The sequence below is a fragment of the Apis cerana genome, linkage group LG4 (genome assembly GCF_029169275.1).
Source record: "Apis cerana isolate GH-2021 linkage group LG4, AcerK_1.0, whole genome shotgun sequence".
Taxonomy (NCBI): Eukaryota; Metazoa; Arthropoda; class Insecta; order Hymenoptera; family Apidae; genus Apis; species Apis cerana.
The window spans coordinates 8,982,182-8,999,756 of record NC_083855.1 but is presented as its reverse complement, the minus strand read 5'-3'; the positions used below and the strand labels follow the sequence as shown (position 1 = coordinate 8,999,756).

Sequence of the window (17,575 nt, the reverse complement as noted above, 5' to 3'; positions counted from 1 at the left end):
ATACGATTTCTCGTGCATTTACACGGGGCCGCGTACTGCAACAGCGTTCGCCCAGGATTGTTTCTTCATTTTTCAACACGGAGGAAGGAATCTTTGATGCGGCAGAGGCAACGGGAGGATAAAAATAATTCTTGGTCTTGTCGGTCAGACGGTTTTAAACCGCGGGATATAATTAGATTCGTGACACCGAGATCTTCGTAACACCGACGAAGGAAAAACCTTCGGAGGAGAAGTAAATAATCGTAAACAATTTTGGCAAAATTGAAAAACGAGATAAATAAGGAGGATGGAACGACAAATGATCATTTGAGCCTAGAGATCGAGTTCGGTTTTTCTTCTTTTGTGATATTTTTCTATTCATTAGAAGAGAGAATGTCTTCCCATCACAAATACGAATTACAATTACGTTAATAAGCACCCCCCCCTTTTTTTTCCTAACCAAGAATCAGAAACAGTAATATTCATTAGCAAATTATAAAGAATTAAAAAGAAAGCATGGGTTTGAATGGGCGGAAATCCAGATTAATGAAAAGCTGAGGATGAATGTACACGGTATATACCTGTGCCATCTTCGCGAGGAAAGAATCTACAACTAGATTGAAAAGGGAGCGTTGAATGTGCTCCTAGAGCACAGAATTTTTTTTCCAGAATTGTTATTAATTTTCATAAAATTCGTTCCTCTCGAAGAATAAGGAAACGAAGGTTTGAGTTTCTTTTCTTCTTTTTTTTTTGTTTTGTTTCGTCTCCGGTTTGAAAAAAAAAAAAAAAGAAAAACATTTGTCAGAAAATTAAAGGAAAGCGGGGAGGAAACGGCACGAGAATACGTCATCTGGAATTAAAGTCTTTTTTTTTTAATCATATCCAGCTTCGGTATTATCCCCAATTACGTGAAATTTCAAACGGGTTTTCCTTCGGGACGGTTTTCTCGTTTTCTTATTTTCTACGCAATTACTTAAGATCTCGTATTCAAGTACTAAGTGCGTTGCCGACTTCTCCTCTATTACTCCCTCCTCCTCCTCTCTCCCCCCTTTTCCAACAAAGATCTCATTATTCTCCATCGCGCCAGTTTCTTCCCCCGTTAAATGATCCTTTATAACAACGATTCTTAAACTGTAAACTCCTCGCGGGGGAGGAGGGGGCCGGAAGTTGATCCATAAATAAGTTTTAAATTCGATCGGTTTTTTCCATTGTGAGTGATTTTCTTTCCAACTATTAAACTTTTCTCTTCTTCTCGTTTCTTCGTACCGTATTGTATAATAATTAATTAAAGAGCCAGAAGCGTATGTTCTCTCTTCTCTTTTTTGCAATTATTTCGATCGAAATTAACATCGTAATTCATCGAGATAGAACGGTTCTATCCGTCTTCTCACGAATCACAATCGTAATATAAATTTTAGAAATCTTGGAAAACCTTGTCCTTCGAATCTCGTTCGATAAAAAAAAAAAAAAGTTCCACGATTTTCGTGCGGTTCAGCTCTTGGAGCAGTCGGGGCAAGTCGATAACAGCTCTAATCTCGACTCGACTTGGAGCAATAACCACGAATGGCGGAGTAGCGCAGCTGCAGAGGTGGCAGTTACTTTTCATAGGCAATTCTAGACACGGCAACTCTAGTCGCGTGCGAAAGTTGAATAAAGGAACCACCTGTTCCCTCCTCCAGTTTATCGCCTACCGGTTTCCCTTCCTCATTGATTGTCCGCGATGTCCACGGTGTCCTCCACGGAGGGGGGAATAATATTCGCCCGCGAGATGTAAATCAAATCGAACGATCGCGAAATTTGAATTTACGCCATCTGGAGGGATAGCGACGAGAGTGGCGGGTATACCCGGTTGTCACGTTCTATCGTCGTTTATTAACGGCGATAACATGCGTCGAGATTTTTATTTTTTCGAGACGCGAGTATTCGTATCGCAATTTAGTTATGATGAATTGCGCGAAGGGGAAATATCAATTCGCCCGAATTATTCACTGTTACACGTGTCTTTTGATATTTATCATAATTTAAAATATTGATATAAATGGCAACGATGGTGATCCCTGTGAAAATTCTAAATTATTTGCAATTTGCAACAACAAGTTTGATTGAGTGATAACCTATAACCATGGATGAAACGTCCATCAATTTATCACCGATGATTACGTTTTCGTTTAATTGTTCGTGTTCTTGAAATTGAATTAATACGAGAATTCTAAAAAGAGAAAAAGGGATGGAGAGGAGACAGTTAAACTGTAACACAAGAATTTCCAATCTGTACTTCCGTATTCGACCGCATCAACTGAACTTCCTTTATCGCCGAACGTTATTCGTGCAATAGAATCGAGGGTCTATCGGTGAAAAAACTCCACCTATAGCTGTAACGGATAAGTTACACGTTCAAAGAGGATACGATACGTTGTTTGCGCGCCAGTGACTATACCGAGAACGCGATAAAATGTAATTCTGATACATGCGGGCCGATAGCGAGGACCGATAAAGGCAAGGTTAATCTCGACAATTTTCCTTCGACAATCAACACATACGTAGTTCTCATCGCTCTAATATACGCATAACATTGAATATGTATCTCTAACGGTGAAATAATTTAAAGAAATTCCTTTCCCAGAAATTTCTTTCCTCCGTGAAATTCAAGTGCAAGCACGTATACATTTCATGCGCTTGACTTTTTAAAGATAGAAGGTGAAGAAAGAATCCGAGAGAGAAGTTTTGTTCCTCTTAAAATTGAAATTTTAACGCGATTTTTAAAAACTTTATGTCATTGATCAATAATTTATATCCAAATCGTATAAAGGATAATAAGATAATTGTTGATCTATTAATCGATTTTTAACAAAAGTTGCTAAAAAGCTGCATAAATTGTGCAAAACAATTTTTATTTCGATCGAGTTATTACCTATCAACTTAAATATAAATATCACGCTAAAGGGTACAAAATATACAATTACATAATTCGGAAGATAAAGTGAGCTAAAAGTAATTGAACAAGGGACTACCGTCGACTGTACGCGATATAAATTGGCCGTTTAAAAAAGACACGGTATCTTAATTAACCGATCCACGTTATTCCACAATGTTAGCCGAAGAAAAATGAACGTCCGGGATCAAACGTTTCGATAAGGACAGCGTTGCATGTTGGACGATAAAGCGGGCAACGTTTCGGGGCCTAAAGCGGGCGCGCAGTGGAATATTATCTTTAAGAGAAACGAGCATCGAAAAGATCATCGATTTCTCGCTCTCCCGAAAATTAATCCGCTACATAAACGATAACAGCGACGTAATTTGTACACTCTCGAACGTATCGTCATTATTACAATAATATAAGATACAAAAATTATAAAAATACTCGAGATCCTTGTTCCTCAGATATTGGAGAAAAATCGAATTCTTCTTCTTTTTCCCTTCGAAGGGAAATCGATCTCGGTTTGGAACGCTTGCATCGTGGTTTCTTCTAAATTTCGAAGAAAGAAAGATAAAATAAAATAAAAAAATGGGAAGAAATCGATCGACGCAGGTAGCTCTTCCCGACGCAACGATATCAGGCAGCGGGATACGTAGTCCAATACCGTGGCCACTGTTGGCTCGGAATGAGGTTGACCTTGGCATTCTCGTACAGATAATAGTGGTACGTACCTAGTTGGTGGCCACTGCGTACGCTCCCCCTCTTTTCGATGTCGTACCCTCATTTCGCTTCTTGCCGCCTCACCCCTACATAGCTGCATCAGCGCCTACCGAGAAACCGTGTAAATCGGGATAAGACCTTGCCTGCCTCTCCATTCGTGACGATCGTGACGAGTTTTCCTTTAACGGAGTGCACGCGAGATACACATAGTTGCGTTTGTCCAACGAGACGGGAGGAGAGGAAGATTTGATCGACGACGATTCGAGCGATTTCTCCTCGAGAGAGAAAGAGAGAGAAGCAATCGCGAGAGGAACGCTTCTCGAGAAATGACCAACAGTGCCGGCCTTTAATTCTCTTATTCTCGTCTGGAATATCGGATCCCCGCTCGAGGAAAACGCGAGGAATTGAGATACGAAGAAATCACGCTCTAACCGTGACTGGCAGCGGAGAGGCAGTCTGAATTTTCGAGCGATAATTCACCGAAGAAAAAACGTTTTCACGCGGAGCGAAGCGGCCTTGAAATATCATTACCAATTCTCTGCAATAATATCGACGAAGAAGGAGGCGATGTGAAATTAATCAATATCGAAGGATAAGAGAGATTAAATAATAATTGCACCTACGAGCAAAGTTTAATAATAATAATGGGTGCAACTATTTTATCGTGGCACTGTATTAACGTCAGCTTTAAAAATAATTAGACGTTGAACAGCGACGTCTCAACGGGCTTAATCACGATGGCGGTTAAACACGAGCGGCGATACCGTTCAAACAGTCTCGCTAAACGGAGATCGAAGGGAGAGAGGTTGAAAGCGCAGGTTGATAAGGTGAGCCGGCTGTTGAGACCGTTAGGAGGAACAGAAGAGAGCAGAGCAGAGCAGGGCACCGCGACGATTTGCAGGAGGACGCGAGTCGCGTGGAGGCGTGCGACTATGCAAGGTATGCAGCCTCGAATCTTTTTTCCGCCTTTTTATTACTCTCCCCACTCCGCAGAAGACGAACACGCCGCGACAAAAAGTAACATCCTTATCCTTGGTCGCGATCCCAACCTCTGACACGAAGCTTCCAGATTTGACACGAGTGTAGAGATCGGAAAATCAGAAAATTTCATCGTTATATTCTTGTATTTTATTTCTTTATCCAAAGGTTGCGATATTGTTTAAATATACGGAGGATTATGCTTCATGTTCGTTTGCAATTATTGCATTTATTGAGTTTGACTTGTAAAAATCGCACAAAATCCATAGAAAAATTGACATAAACTTTAACACGACTTCTATTACCGTTCTTGTTCTTATATTTTATCTTTGTCCAAAGCGATATTATTTAAATATATGAAGGATTTACGCTTGTTACTATCTCCATCATAATTGAGTAATACAATTTTTACTATTATTACTTTTCATTTATTGAGTTTCCAGTCTAATATAATTAAATTCTTGTAAAAATCGCGCATATTTTTTTATAAAAGTCATTAGAGAAATTATGAAGAATTATTCTTATTTTTACTTGTTATCTTTGTTATCCAAAGGATTCGATTTATGTCTGTTTGCAATTATTGCATTTATCGAATTCCAACTTAATATAACTAAATTCTTGTAAAAATCGCGCATACTTTTTATAAAATTCATTAGAGAAATTACGAAGAATCGACATAAACTCTAATGATTTCCATTATTGTTCTTATTCTTATTTTTTCATATTTGTCCAAAGGCATATTGCGATATTATCTAAATACATGGAACAACCATTTTATGTTCTTTTGCAATTACTGCTTCTTGCCGTAGCTGAATGGCACAATTACTCTTCATTTGTCGACTTTTTCCTGTGATATAATTAATTTCTTGCAAAAATCGCGCGTATGATTATCTCGCATACCGGTAAGTACAGTAAACGTTACAAATATTTATAAGATCGTTTCTTACCTGTTCGTTAAGAACGGTTCGCGGAATCGAATGTTAAGAATGGTAATTTTCCTCTCTTTCGTAATAAAATTCACGATGAAGACGGGAAATCGTTGACGATTTTCTCTTCTCGAAACTCTTCGTTGAATCTCGACGCGTGATCCGCATAAACGATCGCGAGTGAACGAATCATCCTCGAGCCTTCGCGAAAAGGGTATCTGGAAGATTTATTCCGGCGATGGAAACGCGCCTTAAGGTTTTCGTGAAATTCACGCCGACGACCACGACGACCGAGTGGAATCTCTTGTACATTAAATTAGCCGGGGTTGACGATTAACTCGAGATCATTTACGAGACCTGGCTACCGCCATCTTTACTACCTCTCCGTCCACCCTGTCTCTCCCCTCCCTTCTCCTGCTAACTGCGGTAATTGAATTTGAGAGCGGCTCTCCGTATTCCTGACTCCGGCTTCCTGTATATACCGGAAATAAAAAGAAAAGAAAAAAGAGAAGAAAATTTGATAGCCTCGCCTCGTTTTCTCTTGGAAAGGGGGCAACCTTGGAGGTCTCGGAGATGTTGGAGATCTGTGATTACGCGACATTTTCCCTCCTCTATATAATATTGTTTAACGTTTCGTAACTCGAAATTGCCCGCTTGTATGCAGTTTGTCAAAGTTTGTTTGTTATATCCATTTTTGTATAAATTTTTTAGATGGACGGAAATGGTATCAGCGACGTATCATTTTAAAGGGGGAAATATAACAGATATTTCGAACAATTTGTGCAATTTCAGAGCAGATTCCTTTTTTGTACGTTTCTCGATTGCGAAACGAATGGTTTTTTATTTTGTAAATAATACTAATAAAATTTCACTTTAACAATTTTTATTCGCGATAATGAAAATTATTCTTGAATAGTTTTCTTCGTATTCCTGTATTCGTTCTTCGTGTGAATCAATATTTGATTTAATAAACGTTTAATAGACGAAACGTTTACAAATCGTTTAACGACTTCTCAAAAAGAGAAACATCATTATCTGAAGAATAAGCGAGGATATTACAGTTGGTCCGTGTACATGTATAAAATATAAATAGGTTTAGAAAGTTGTATCGCGGAAAAATACCCTCGTTCACGGTGTACCGCCATAACGGTTGAAGTGGCCATTGAAGAGTGGGCGCATCAATAAAAGAAGCTCCCACATCTACCGTATGTTTAATACATTCAATTTCTCGACTCATGACTGCATTCATAACGTCAATTATGAAATAACGCTAAACGCAATATCAGCTACTTTCAATATAATGCCTGTGAATTCCATATGGATTTAACGGTACTCGTGCGATCTTGCGACAATTCACCTGTCGATTCGTTCCGAATTCCAGAATTCGAAGAGGAAGAAATTTTAGATAAAAAAATCGATCCATCGATCAATTTTAAAGGATTTCAAAGTCTCTTCGATAACTCAATTATCACATTAAGAATAACAGATCTTTCGAGAAACTTCGTAAAGTAGATAGATTCTCCAAATCCTTTAGAATGCTTCGTTTTGCCTAAATTCCCTTCCAAGGAGCTTCGAATTCTCTCCAAGATTCTTATCCTAATTTCCTCTCGCAGACGACTTCCCTTCGATCGCAAAAGAGCGGAAATAGCAAAGAGGAAATCATAGAGAAAAATATCGATATACAGATCTCTGGAGAAACTTCGTAAAACGGATGAGATTTGGAAATTCTTATCCCAATTCCCTTCTATCCTCAGCGACGACTTCCCTTGGATGGGGAAAAAAAGCGGAAACGAGTGGGGCTTGGATCGATTGTTAACCCCCCGATCGATGCTCGATCGATGACGTCGCGGATGTCGTGCACGAGGAATATGAAGAGTAAGCAAGCCCCTTGGCTCCGACACGAGTCGAGCAGGATCGTGGCGGCATGGCAGGAGGTCAAAGAACGCGAATCGCAAACTCATGCGATCGGCGCGTTGCGCGCGGCCTCTCTCGAGCGCTCGGGCTCTCGGTTGTTGGAAGCTCGGCCAGCCGAAAGGGGACGGGAACACGTTGGAAAGCCGAAGCGGGACGGAGAGGGAGATAGGTGGTATTCGCCAGCTGCCGTTGAACGTGTTCAATGCCGCAGTTGAAGCAAGAAAGCGGTCGGCGGAGGAGAAGAGGTCGGTCGGTCGCTCGCTCGCTCGCTCGCTCTCGGTTCTCTCTCTCTCTCCTTGGTGGGGATGGAGCCGTGTGGGCCGGCTGTGGTGGTGCTGCCGCTACTCCTGCTTCGTGTTCCTCTTTCGACTTCAGTTCTCTCTCTATATACGTACCGGGAGGTATTGCCATTGCCGGGCCGGCCAGCATGCTCTAGGCGGCCTCGAGAGAGAGGAGAGCACCACCTTGGATCGGCCTCTGTCAGGTAGGACCGAAACTGTGTGACGTCCAGCCGGGGAGGGGGTGAAAATCCACCACCGGCATCTCGACTGGCAGCCCTACCGGTTGACAGTAGAGAGAAGGCACGCGAAGCCACTCCTGCCGCCTCGTCCAATCCGCATCTAAAAATCGTTTTCCAGGTTTTTAGTCGAAACTGTTACGCGCTCCATCGATAGATACTCCTCTCTACCTCTCTCCCCCCCCTCTCTCTCCTTTCCTCTCTTTCTAATTGTGTTTCAACCCGTTAATTTATCGACCTATTCATCCGTATAATTTCTTAGGAAAAAACGGTGTCTGAAAGTGGTAAATCGTTGTGTAATAAGAGTATATATATGTATATATATATGTATATACACATATATATATATATATATATATATGTATATACACGTACCTGTAGAGCGTGCGGTAGCGAAGCCGGAATGTCGCCACGTTAAGATCGTCTTTCTGCTCGTAAATCCGACTGCGTTCGTATCAGGAGGCACGGTATAACGGAGCCGTATCCGGCAGTGGTTGTCCAGTGCAAAGAGAGAAGAAAACGTGTGAAACTAGTATTATTATATACAGAGAGAGAGAGAGAGGGGGAGAGAGAGCGAGAGAGCTTCGGGCGAGAGTACTTGTTCCGAGGCGAGGATTTCCAAACGAGGGCGAGGATGAGAAGAAGATAGGAAGAGCGAAGGAAGAACGAATTTGGAGGAAAATTGTGAGGATCGGATTCTTTCGGACCGGCAGAGTCGGAAAGATAAAGAAGAAGGGAAAAGAAAAGGTGGAGAAAAAGGGAGACTTAACGCGCTAGTAGTAGACGGTTGACAGTCGACGAGGACGAAGCGAAAGGCAGCTTCGAACTTGTTAACCGGTTTCCGCGGATCGGCATGCAGAACGACACTCTGCGAAGACTACGTACGCCACGAAGTGGAGCCCTCGATGTTCCGTGCGTGTCCCACGCGTAAAGCGATCGGACCGGTCTGCCGGATCAGAGACGGATGATCACCTGCCAACGATAGTATACCTTACAGCGGTACAAGCTGGTACTGGATAATTTTCGAAGAGCCTGAGAATGGATGGGAAACCATGAGTAGCTTGTGAAACGATTTTATCGCCACGGTGAATGATATTTTGTTATTTATTGCTTCGAGTCGAGTGTTCGAAGGAGGAGGGAAAAAATCATGTTTGCTTTACGAGGATTTTTGAAATAGAGAGGGAGAGAGAGGGAGAAGGATGGACGGGAAGGATTATTGTTTCAACGATTGGAAAAAGGAAGGGTGAGAGAGCGAGGGAGTGAAGAGACATCGACGCGGGGGAAGGAAGGAAACTAGCGCGTCGATCATCGAAACGTGCTTCCCTCGTGGTTTCGTGAGATATTTTTAATACTCCTGTGAGTGTGATCCATCGAACGGTTGTTTTTCTCCGTTTTCTCCGAGAAGTGGAGAGCAAGGACAGAGTTCTGGCTGCCCGTTATCTGAAACGCACGAAAGAATTCTTTATTTCCAGAGTATACTTGTTACGCGTTGCACATTGTTGATCCACCGAGTGAAATTCCAGATAAAGAGTGTGCCTGTTCGCCGATAAGTGAATGAAGGTTTCTCGCCGGGTAACAGTGTTGAATCGTATCGCTTGTACAACCGGTATGCCGGTAGTATGCGAATTAGAAAGTGTGCTAGGTGGTGCCATGGACAAGTGGGTGCCCCGCTCGAGTTAACGATCTACCTTCGAAAATGAGAATTCGAAATAAACGAAGAACGAAGAAAGATCCGAGATTAGTGCTTTAAAAAAAAAGTATCCGATCGAGCGTCTGCTCCTCGATCGCTCGACAAATTACACGATGGTTATTTTATTTTGTTTTTCATCTTCCCTAAACCCGTGGAAGAGAGGGAGATACGAATAAACACGCGTCTTTGGAAAGATAAAGTGAATCGTGACGGAAGGAATCTACGCATGATTTGCTGGCCAGATTAATCAACAATATGTTCAGTGAATGGAAGAACGGATCGTGGGTCGAGTGATTCTTTTTTTCTTTTTTTCCTAATTAATCGGAAAAATTGGCAAAATTTGGCGAAAGCCGCAAACCGTGCGCTTCGAATCGAGTTGGAGGACGAAGAAGTGCAACGGTCGCCGTGGCATGAGGAGGTTCACACGCAGGCGCAAAACCCTGGCCGCATTCTCTGCGATTATGGGACGCCTTGGTAAAGGCTCGCAGAGCAGCACGACGAGGCCCATCTTCAGGGTACAGTATCGCAAACTCGTGGACGAGTACAACTCGCAGCAACAGGAACAGCTCAAGTTCATGCCAGCGTTACCCGATTACATGTCGTACTGCTGTTGCCGATGTGGTCACACTCAAAAACTCAAAGTAAGTTTTTTTTTTTTTTTTTTAACCTATGTACCGTGCATGATCATGAGAAGGTAATCTTTGGCTAGAAAAATAAAATAGATTTTCCCGATACCCGATTATTATTATTTTTCTTCTCTTCTTTTTCTTTTCTTCTCAAAATTCTCCATCGATGTCGAATTTTTAATATCATCGCTCGTATCTATAAATACCTATAAATATTCTCAAATGTCGTGATGAACGAACTTCTCTCCTACCGTTTCACGATCGAAATAGATTTTCAGGATAGGAGAATTGGAAAATTCGAACATTTTCAACATTTTCAAGTTGCTCGAAACTGTCGAAGTCTCCGTCGCTTTGTGTTATTATTGTTATAAGAATGAAAAGTCGATCGATTTTTTTTCTTACGATTTCGATCGCAATTAAGTAAGGTGAATGGAATAACATCATCCGCTCGACACCCGATCCCTGGACACTCGATATCGTATCGTTTCCAACTATATACGTATTCTTCGGCAAGGAGCGGAAAGAGCAGGCAGGGAGCCGCACACGCAAGCCTTACTTTCACGCGAGTAAAACGACGAGCGGGCCGGATTGCGTCATTAAAATGATCCCGGCACAACCGATGCTATCGCGCCTTTATCTTTTATCTTCCTCTCTTTTCGAAACGGTCGCTCGTGTCCGTGTACGCCGCAAATCATCGAGAAACATCTTACCGTATTAACCAATCGCGATTAGGTTGCAGTACCGCAACATGACCCGAAACAAGCCGGGTTCTGCATCTGGCGGGTAGGAATTCGAGAAACCGAGTAGCCCATTGTTCCGCGAAAAAGGCAGGCGAGCATAAGTAAGTAGAAAATATTATATGCCCTTTTTCGTTATTGTTTCGTTGCCTGTAAAGAGACGTAACTCGTAAAGTTAACGTTTTATTCAATGTAAAACACTGGGATGAAATAAGTAAAAGAGGGGGTTGGTAAGAAATACATATATATATATATATACAGGGAGTAGACGGGATAAAGAGGAGAGCGGTGTCGGCGAGACATCAGAAAAAGTGAAATTCTTTCCTTTCTCGATTCGTTCGTTTCGCAGGATCGCGAAGGGATCGACGATTTCTCGAAAAAGAGAATCTTTTTTCTGTGAAAAATGAACGAGTCGAGCGAGGATTTATTACTTTTTGCTAAACTGGATTGAAGTTAAATAAATTGGCAAAAAAGTTGTGAATTCGTATATTTTACTACTCTTTTTTTTTTTTTTTTTTTTAGAAAGAAACGCAACTCTCAAGTCAACAACTTGCCACATCTCCGATGCCGCTTTTTTCCCTTTTTTTCTTTACTTGTCCGACTGGTTGACGTGTTAAATAGATCCACTATCCCGGTAAGTCCGAAACGAACTGGTTAAGCCAAACATGGTGTGTAGGAAAAGGTTGGAAGAAAAATCTAAGAAACCGTGGATCGGCTCGAAGACGTACGATCCAACAAAGTCCCGTGGAAAAAGTTGGAATTCTAAGATCCCAAGGAAGCCGAACGAATAAATATCTAAACTGAAGTATAGGAATTTGTTACCGGGGAAAAAAAGGGATCGTGTGGCATACTGGGAAACTTACTACTATCTGCTCGAAAAATATTTCTGAACGGGATGCATTAAACGCACGCTCTTTGAAGGGAAAGAACGTACTCGATAATTTCTATCTGCTCTAAAAGAAAGAAAAAAAAAAGCATCCCGTAAGTTGTCCAATCTTTCTCGAACCTTGCAACCTCCCTTTCGTCGAATAACTTACTGGAGCATCCTCTCTGATAGATAAGAATAATAACGGAGAAAAATTTTTTCGAGAGTATTTTATTTATTCACGCACAATTTTAATTAAGATATCGATTATATTCCAGTCTCTTCGATGAAATAATCCTCGAAACTTTTTCACCTCGCTAATATATAATTATATAGAATTAATTAAAGAATGAACATTACGACAACTTTTTGATCGAAAAAAATAATCTCTCTACAGGCTCATATAGGCCGATTGAGAACCACTGTGCCTCGCCACTGTTTCTCGATAAAATTATCGAGTAAATTTAATCTCGCTCGACAAACGTATTACCTAATGACCGGCGATAAATCCTTGAGAGAAAAATTCTCGAACAACGCTGCCCGTTTCCAAGAAAATTTAATCGGCCACCGGCGTTCCGCTCTCTCTCTCTCTCTCTCTTTCTCTCTCAACGATGATATAACGATTTCGATTCCGGAAGTCAAATTGCCGGAATCCGATTTCGGCTCTCTAATTTTCTCCAATTTTCCTTCCGTGACGTTATTGCGTCACGTCTGTTGCGATTATTAGAGTCGAGACATTTATCTTAACTAAAGAGAAAAGAAGTCGAGGGAGAGAAGTCGAATTGTGGAAGTGGATCGCTGAATTCGCCTAAGAAGAGTCACCACCGATCGTTCGAACGTGCATGCAGAAGCCTTCGAACGGTCTAACCTTAGCGATATTACGTCGAAGAGAAAGAGAGAGAGAGAGAGAGAGAGAGAGAAAGTGGCGTGGAGGAAAGAGGGAGAGAAAGAGAGAGAGGAGAGGGTATAAGCCGTGGGATCGGACGGGCACATTCCTCAGGACCGTACTTATAGCTGCTCGTGGCATCGGATACCTCGTGCTCACTGCTCACTCTTGTCTCTTTACCGGCACAGTGTCTGTATAATACTGATATTTCAGTCCCACTCGTTGTGTCTTTATATTGTCGGCCACGTATGAATTACTCGCGGGGGGAAAAAATATCGGGAAAGGGGGGCGGGCGGAATAGGACTATGTAATTTGCTGCGATATTACGTTCGTTGTCTTTTTTTTTTTTTTTTTTTTAAGGAAGAACCTTCTCGCTTGTCTCTCTACGAATTTTATAAAATTCGTGGAATATTTTTTTCAAAAGAGTAAGAAGAAAAAGGAATACCGCGCAACGACACACAAAATTTATGATATCAATTTTTGGAAATTATTTGGAAGGAAATGGAGAGGCGTTGACAGAATTCTGTAGAAGGATGATTGCTGCGCGTGTATAAGGGGATAAAACAGGGGAGGAAATAAATAAATAAATAAATAAATAGGGAGGTAGTAACATTGTTGAAGCACTTATCGCCACTTTCCACTGTAAATCGTCTTCAATCCTTTTTTTAACTCCGCCTTTTAAAATCGTGCTCACAGCCCAGACACATTTATCGTGATGCATTCGCTCCACTTCCTCCACGTGACACGTCGTGTGCATCGTTCCCACACTAGCCGACTAGCACAATTTAGATAAACCGCCGTTGGCGGAGAGATTAAAAGGTTAGCCGGGGAAATAGTGTACGTTAATTGCCGCCACTTGAACCACCGACCTTACGCAGAAGCGACAAACAGTCCGGGGGGGATGTAACTTAAGGATCTTCTCCCCCAAAAAGAAAGGGGACTACCCCTCTGTAAAAAAATTCGGTTGCCGTTCACGTTGAACCGAAACGAAAGGCCATCCTTTCGAATAATTTTAAAGAGATCGTAGAAGGGATCGGAGAAGAAGGGAAAAATTCGTTTGTTCGTAATTTAACTTAAGCGTATAAACGAAACGTGTAAGGGATTTTGCACAACGGAATTTAATCACGTTTTATTAATAACGTTGGGCATCCAACGCCAACGCCGATCGTGGTGAAACGCGAATAACACGATCACGCTCATTACAAAATAATTTAGCGCAATTACACGGAGGGGAATTCTTTCGATTCGAATCTCATCTTGCATCCCGATCCTTACGTAACGCAATGATGATTCGATGAAATGTTAGTAGGTCTCCGCGCAAAGTTGCGCGCTTTCAGACACTTCGCCCTGAGATTAACCGAGAGCGATAGCAACACGTACAAACGAACGAAACATTGGCACAGTTTTATTCACGTGAGAACGTATGGGGATAATCGATCGCCCGGTATAAAGAACGATCGATGCCCTCGATTTTCAATCGTTGCCCAATGGTCGTGAATGCATTGCAGAATATTCTAATGAGACGAGCGGAAACCACGACATCTACGACGTTTAAACGCTTCGCCCTCGCGTATTTCGTAACACCGCGTGTACTGGCAAAAGCCGCTGCGTGTGGGTCGTTTATCCCCTTTCGCGATAACTTTTAAATTTTACATACTAAAAATAATCCATGTTAATCGAGTCTCAATTGTCCGAATTTTGATTACTCGTTATCCAATCAATTCGATGTTCAGCATAATAGTAATAATAATAATAAAGAGACATAATACGCATTTTTTTAATATTTTGCGTAATGGAAGAGGCTGTTACCTTTCCAACCGAGAAGAAAAATCTCGACGGAAAGATACATCTCGAATCACGTCGTCAAGAGTTATTTTTTGCGAGAAGAGATGATTCTTCCGTCACACTCGTTCAACAACCCTCGGGTTACCTATTGAAACGAATGTTGGACACCCTCCCTCCCTCGACCCTCGACAATGGAAAACGCGCGAGAGATTGATCTTCTCTCCTCTGTATGCGCGCGTGTGTGTCCGCAGACAAAACCTCAAACGTCCTTTAACGAGCCCTTAAGAAGAAGGTAGGATCTGAATTCGATCGCACGAAGGGAGGGAGAGCGTGACACTCCTCGAACGTGACGCCTCGATGGAGTCGACGATCGTCGACGACGAAATCCAGCTGGATTCAGGTATAACGCGTGTCCTCGACGATAATAACAACACGGGGGCCCCCGTATCACGTCGGTTTTCATCGGGTCCTCGTCGGCCACGCAGTCGAAACGTTAGTTATTTACGAGTTAGGAATAAGGGATCACCTGTGCGAGATGGAAAGAGATGGCGTGGAGGGTGGAAAAAGGAGGATAATGAGGAAGAGAGAGAGAGATATATCGCTTCCAGGTCGCAGACGTTACGGAATTCCTCTCGACATCAATAGAGCATCGTGCACAAAGGGTGGGCCATTATTGTCGGGGCACTTCATAGGAGCCCCAGGTACAATATGAACTCTCGAGCCTTGGCATGGAGGCATAAGTTACACCTGGTAGCTCCTCAATAACACATTACTTCCCCGGCAAAGAACGTAGTAATGGCTTCGTCGTGGATTCGTCGTACCACTCGAACTCGCCCGTTCATTCTCTCCCCTCTAGCGCGTTTTGTTGTGAAGAACTGAAAGCATCTTTTTGTGGTATTTTTCCTTCGCTTAGAGCCTCCCTCCCCGACTACTATGAGAGAAACCCATGAGAATATAATTGGCACATGGGGGGAGAGTCCATCGATTCGAGCATCGACCTCCTCTCCCCTTTCCATCTTTTCGAGCGATAAATACGCGTCGATTCGAAAAAATCGGCACGATGATATGTATAAAAAAGAAAGTTATCCGGATTAGAAGAGAAAAATTGAAATAGACACAGGAAGGAAAAAGATTTCGAGTAGATGCCTTCGAAAACGGTGTGTTTCGCGTGTACGTACACGTGAAATGTAAAAGAATTCGGAACAGACGCGTATATAGATGCGCGTAGACTCGTACTTCTCGCGTTATTAAACCTCACGGAAGTGGGTCGACTTGGTAAATCAAGCACAATGGCCGTCTCCTGCCAACGGCGTACATACAATATAGCCGCCTCTATACTGCATTTTTACTCACTTTGGAAGTTTTAGAAAGTGGAGGAGAGACACGCGAAGTTTTCAGGATCTCGGCAATGGAATATGCGCCACACTCGGACGTCCACTCGGGGATGTGCATAGCTTTGCAATGCAGCGATATTCACGGTACGTTTATCCACTTTTGCCTCTTCCCTGAGTGAAGAACCACTTTCTGGTATTGTCTTACAACCTGTTTCGAGCGGGGGAAATAACATTGTCGACACCCTTTCTCTTCGTCTTCTTCTTCTTCTTCGACGAAAGAAAAATCCTCGAGATAAATTGAAACGAGAACGCTTTTATTTATCCGAAAGATCGTTTTAATTTCAATGAAATGCAAATTGAAGAATGAATCGATGGACAAATTATTTCGTCTTGACTTTTCGTGTCTGACTACTAAGAAATATTTTTACTTAGAGTAGAAAGAAACAATTAACCATTTTCCCTTCGAGCGAAACAAAGATGCGGTTTCCCTCTGTCGAGTCACGTATAAGACGTAGCGACTTCAGACCCGTATATCCTTACACGCGTCCCCCTGCATGAACACATTCCGTGTACACACTTTAACCTTCCGGCAATTTAAGTTTGCTATTCCTTGGTAACCGCCGCGCTTGACAAAAGATTTTAATTAGATAACAAACTTACGGTACGTTAAAGGAGCGTGATAATTCATAATGGGATAGAAGGAAATTTCTCTCCACTTGTTAAAAACACTTCATTACTTCTAATATAATAATTCGATAATAACTATGTAACTATATATACGTTACAATACGAACAACAATACGTAATATCGCTTATTATTGTACATTGATAATGGATAATACGAAACGTTTATCTTTTTCTTTTTGCATCGAACGTGAGTAAAATTTATACGTCCGTTCGTCAAAATTTTTAACAAAAGAAGATGCCGAGATATCAATCGTATCAACGCGCGTGCACAACACGCGGCTGCGGAAAAACGTGAAATCGTGCGTGGCCATGAACGTCAGTATGAATAATTGTTATTACCCCCGAGTGGAGAGAAAACCGCGAGACAAAACCGGAAGTGCGCTCGAGTAAAGTGGATAAGCGTAATGGTGCGTTATGCACACAGAGGGAACACGCACTGGCGCGTCGTCGAAAGGAGTACGTTATAAACTCTGTGAAAGGGGAAAAGAAGCGTGACAAAACGGCTAAAAAGTCGAGAAGAATGTTGCGTTTCATCTCTCTCCATCCGTGATGATGTCATTGCATCGCAAGCCACTTTACTCATTGCGAGCGGTATCAAATTGCGACAGGAATCGAATTCTCTCTACGAGGTGGCAAGACGTCTAATTTCACTTCCTTCCAAATAAGCGTGGAGCGAATTTTGATCATCGTTTAAGATTCGATTCGATCTCATTTGAGATTCAAGATTTTAATTCGCAATTTATAAACGAGTATTTGAAAAAAATGTGTTTGGAATGGAAAGGTTTTGATGATTCTTGATTTAGCCTGGTGATCAACTGTGAAAGATTGGCACTTGGTCTCTCAAGATAATTCGTGAAGGAAAATAATTATTCATTTTTTATTATTATTTACAATTAGTTTCCTCTTCGTTTCGTTCTTTTTATTTTATTTATCGTAAAAAATCGGTCAAATCAAACGGAACGGAAAATATTAAGTCGAAATTGTCTTGATTACTAGCTACTGAATATTTAATTA

The 17,575-nt window shown here is 41.8% G+C and overlaps 1 protein-coding gene across 9 annotated transcripts in view; it reads left to right on the top strand.

Moving 5' to 3' along the window:
* LOC107999044 (EGFR adapter protein) overlaps window positions 1–17,575 on the top strand; it is a 232,051-nt gene that overhangs the window by 196,594 nt on the left and 17,882 nt on the right. The window contains exons 1-2 of one of the 9 annotated variants that reach the window (XM_062073983.1): window positions 5,004–7,918; window positions 8,073–10,282. The exons of the other annotated variants lie outside the window; for them this stretch is intronic. Coding sequence (XP_061929967.1) covers window positions 10,052–10,282 — 231 coding nt within the window. The 5' untranslated portion in view covers window positions 5,004–7,918; window positions 8,073–10,051. Of the gene's footprint in view, window positions 1–5,003; window positions 7,919–8,072; window positions 10,283–17,575 lie in introns of those variants that run through there. 9 annotated transcript variants of the gene reach the window in all.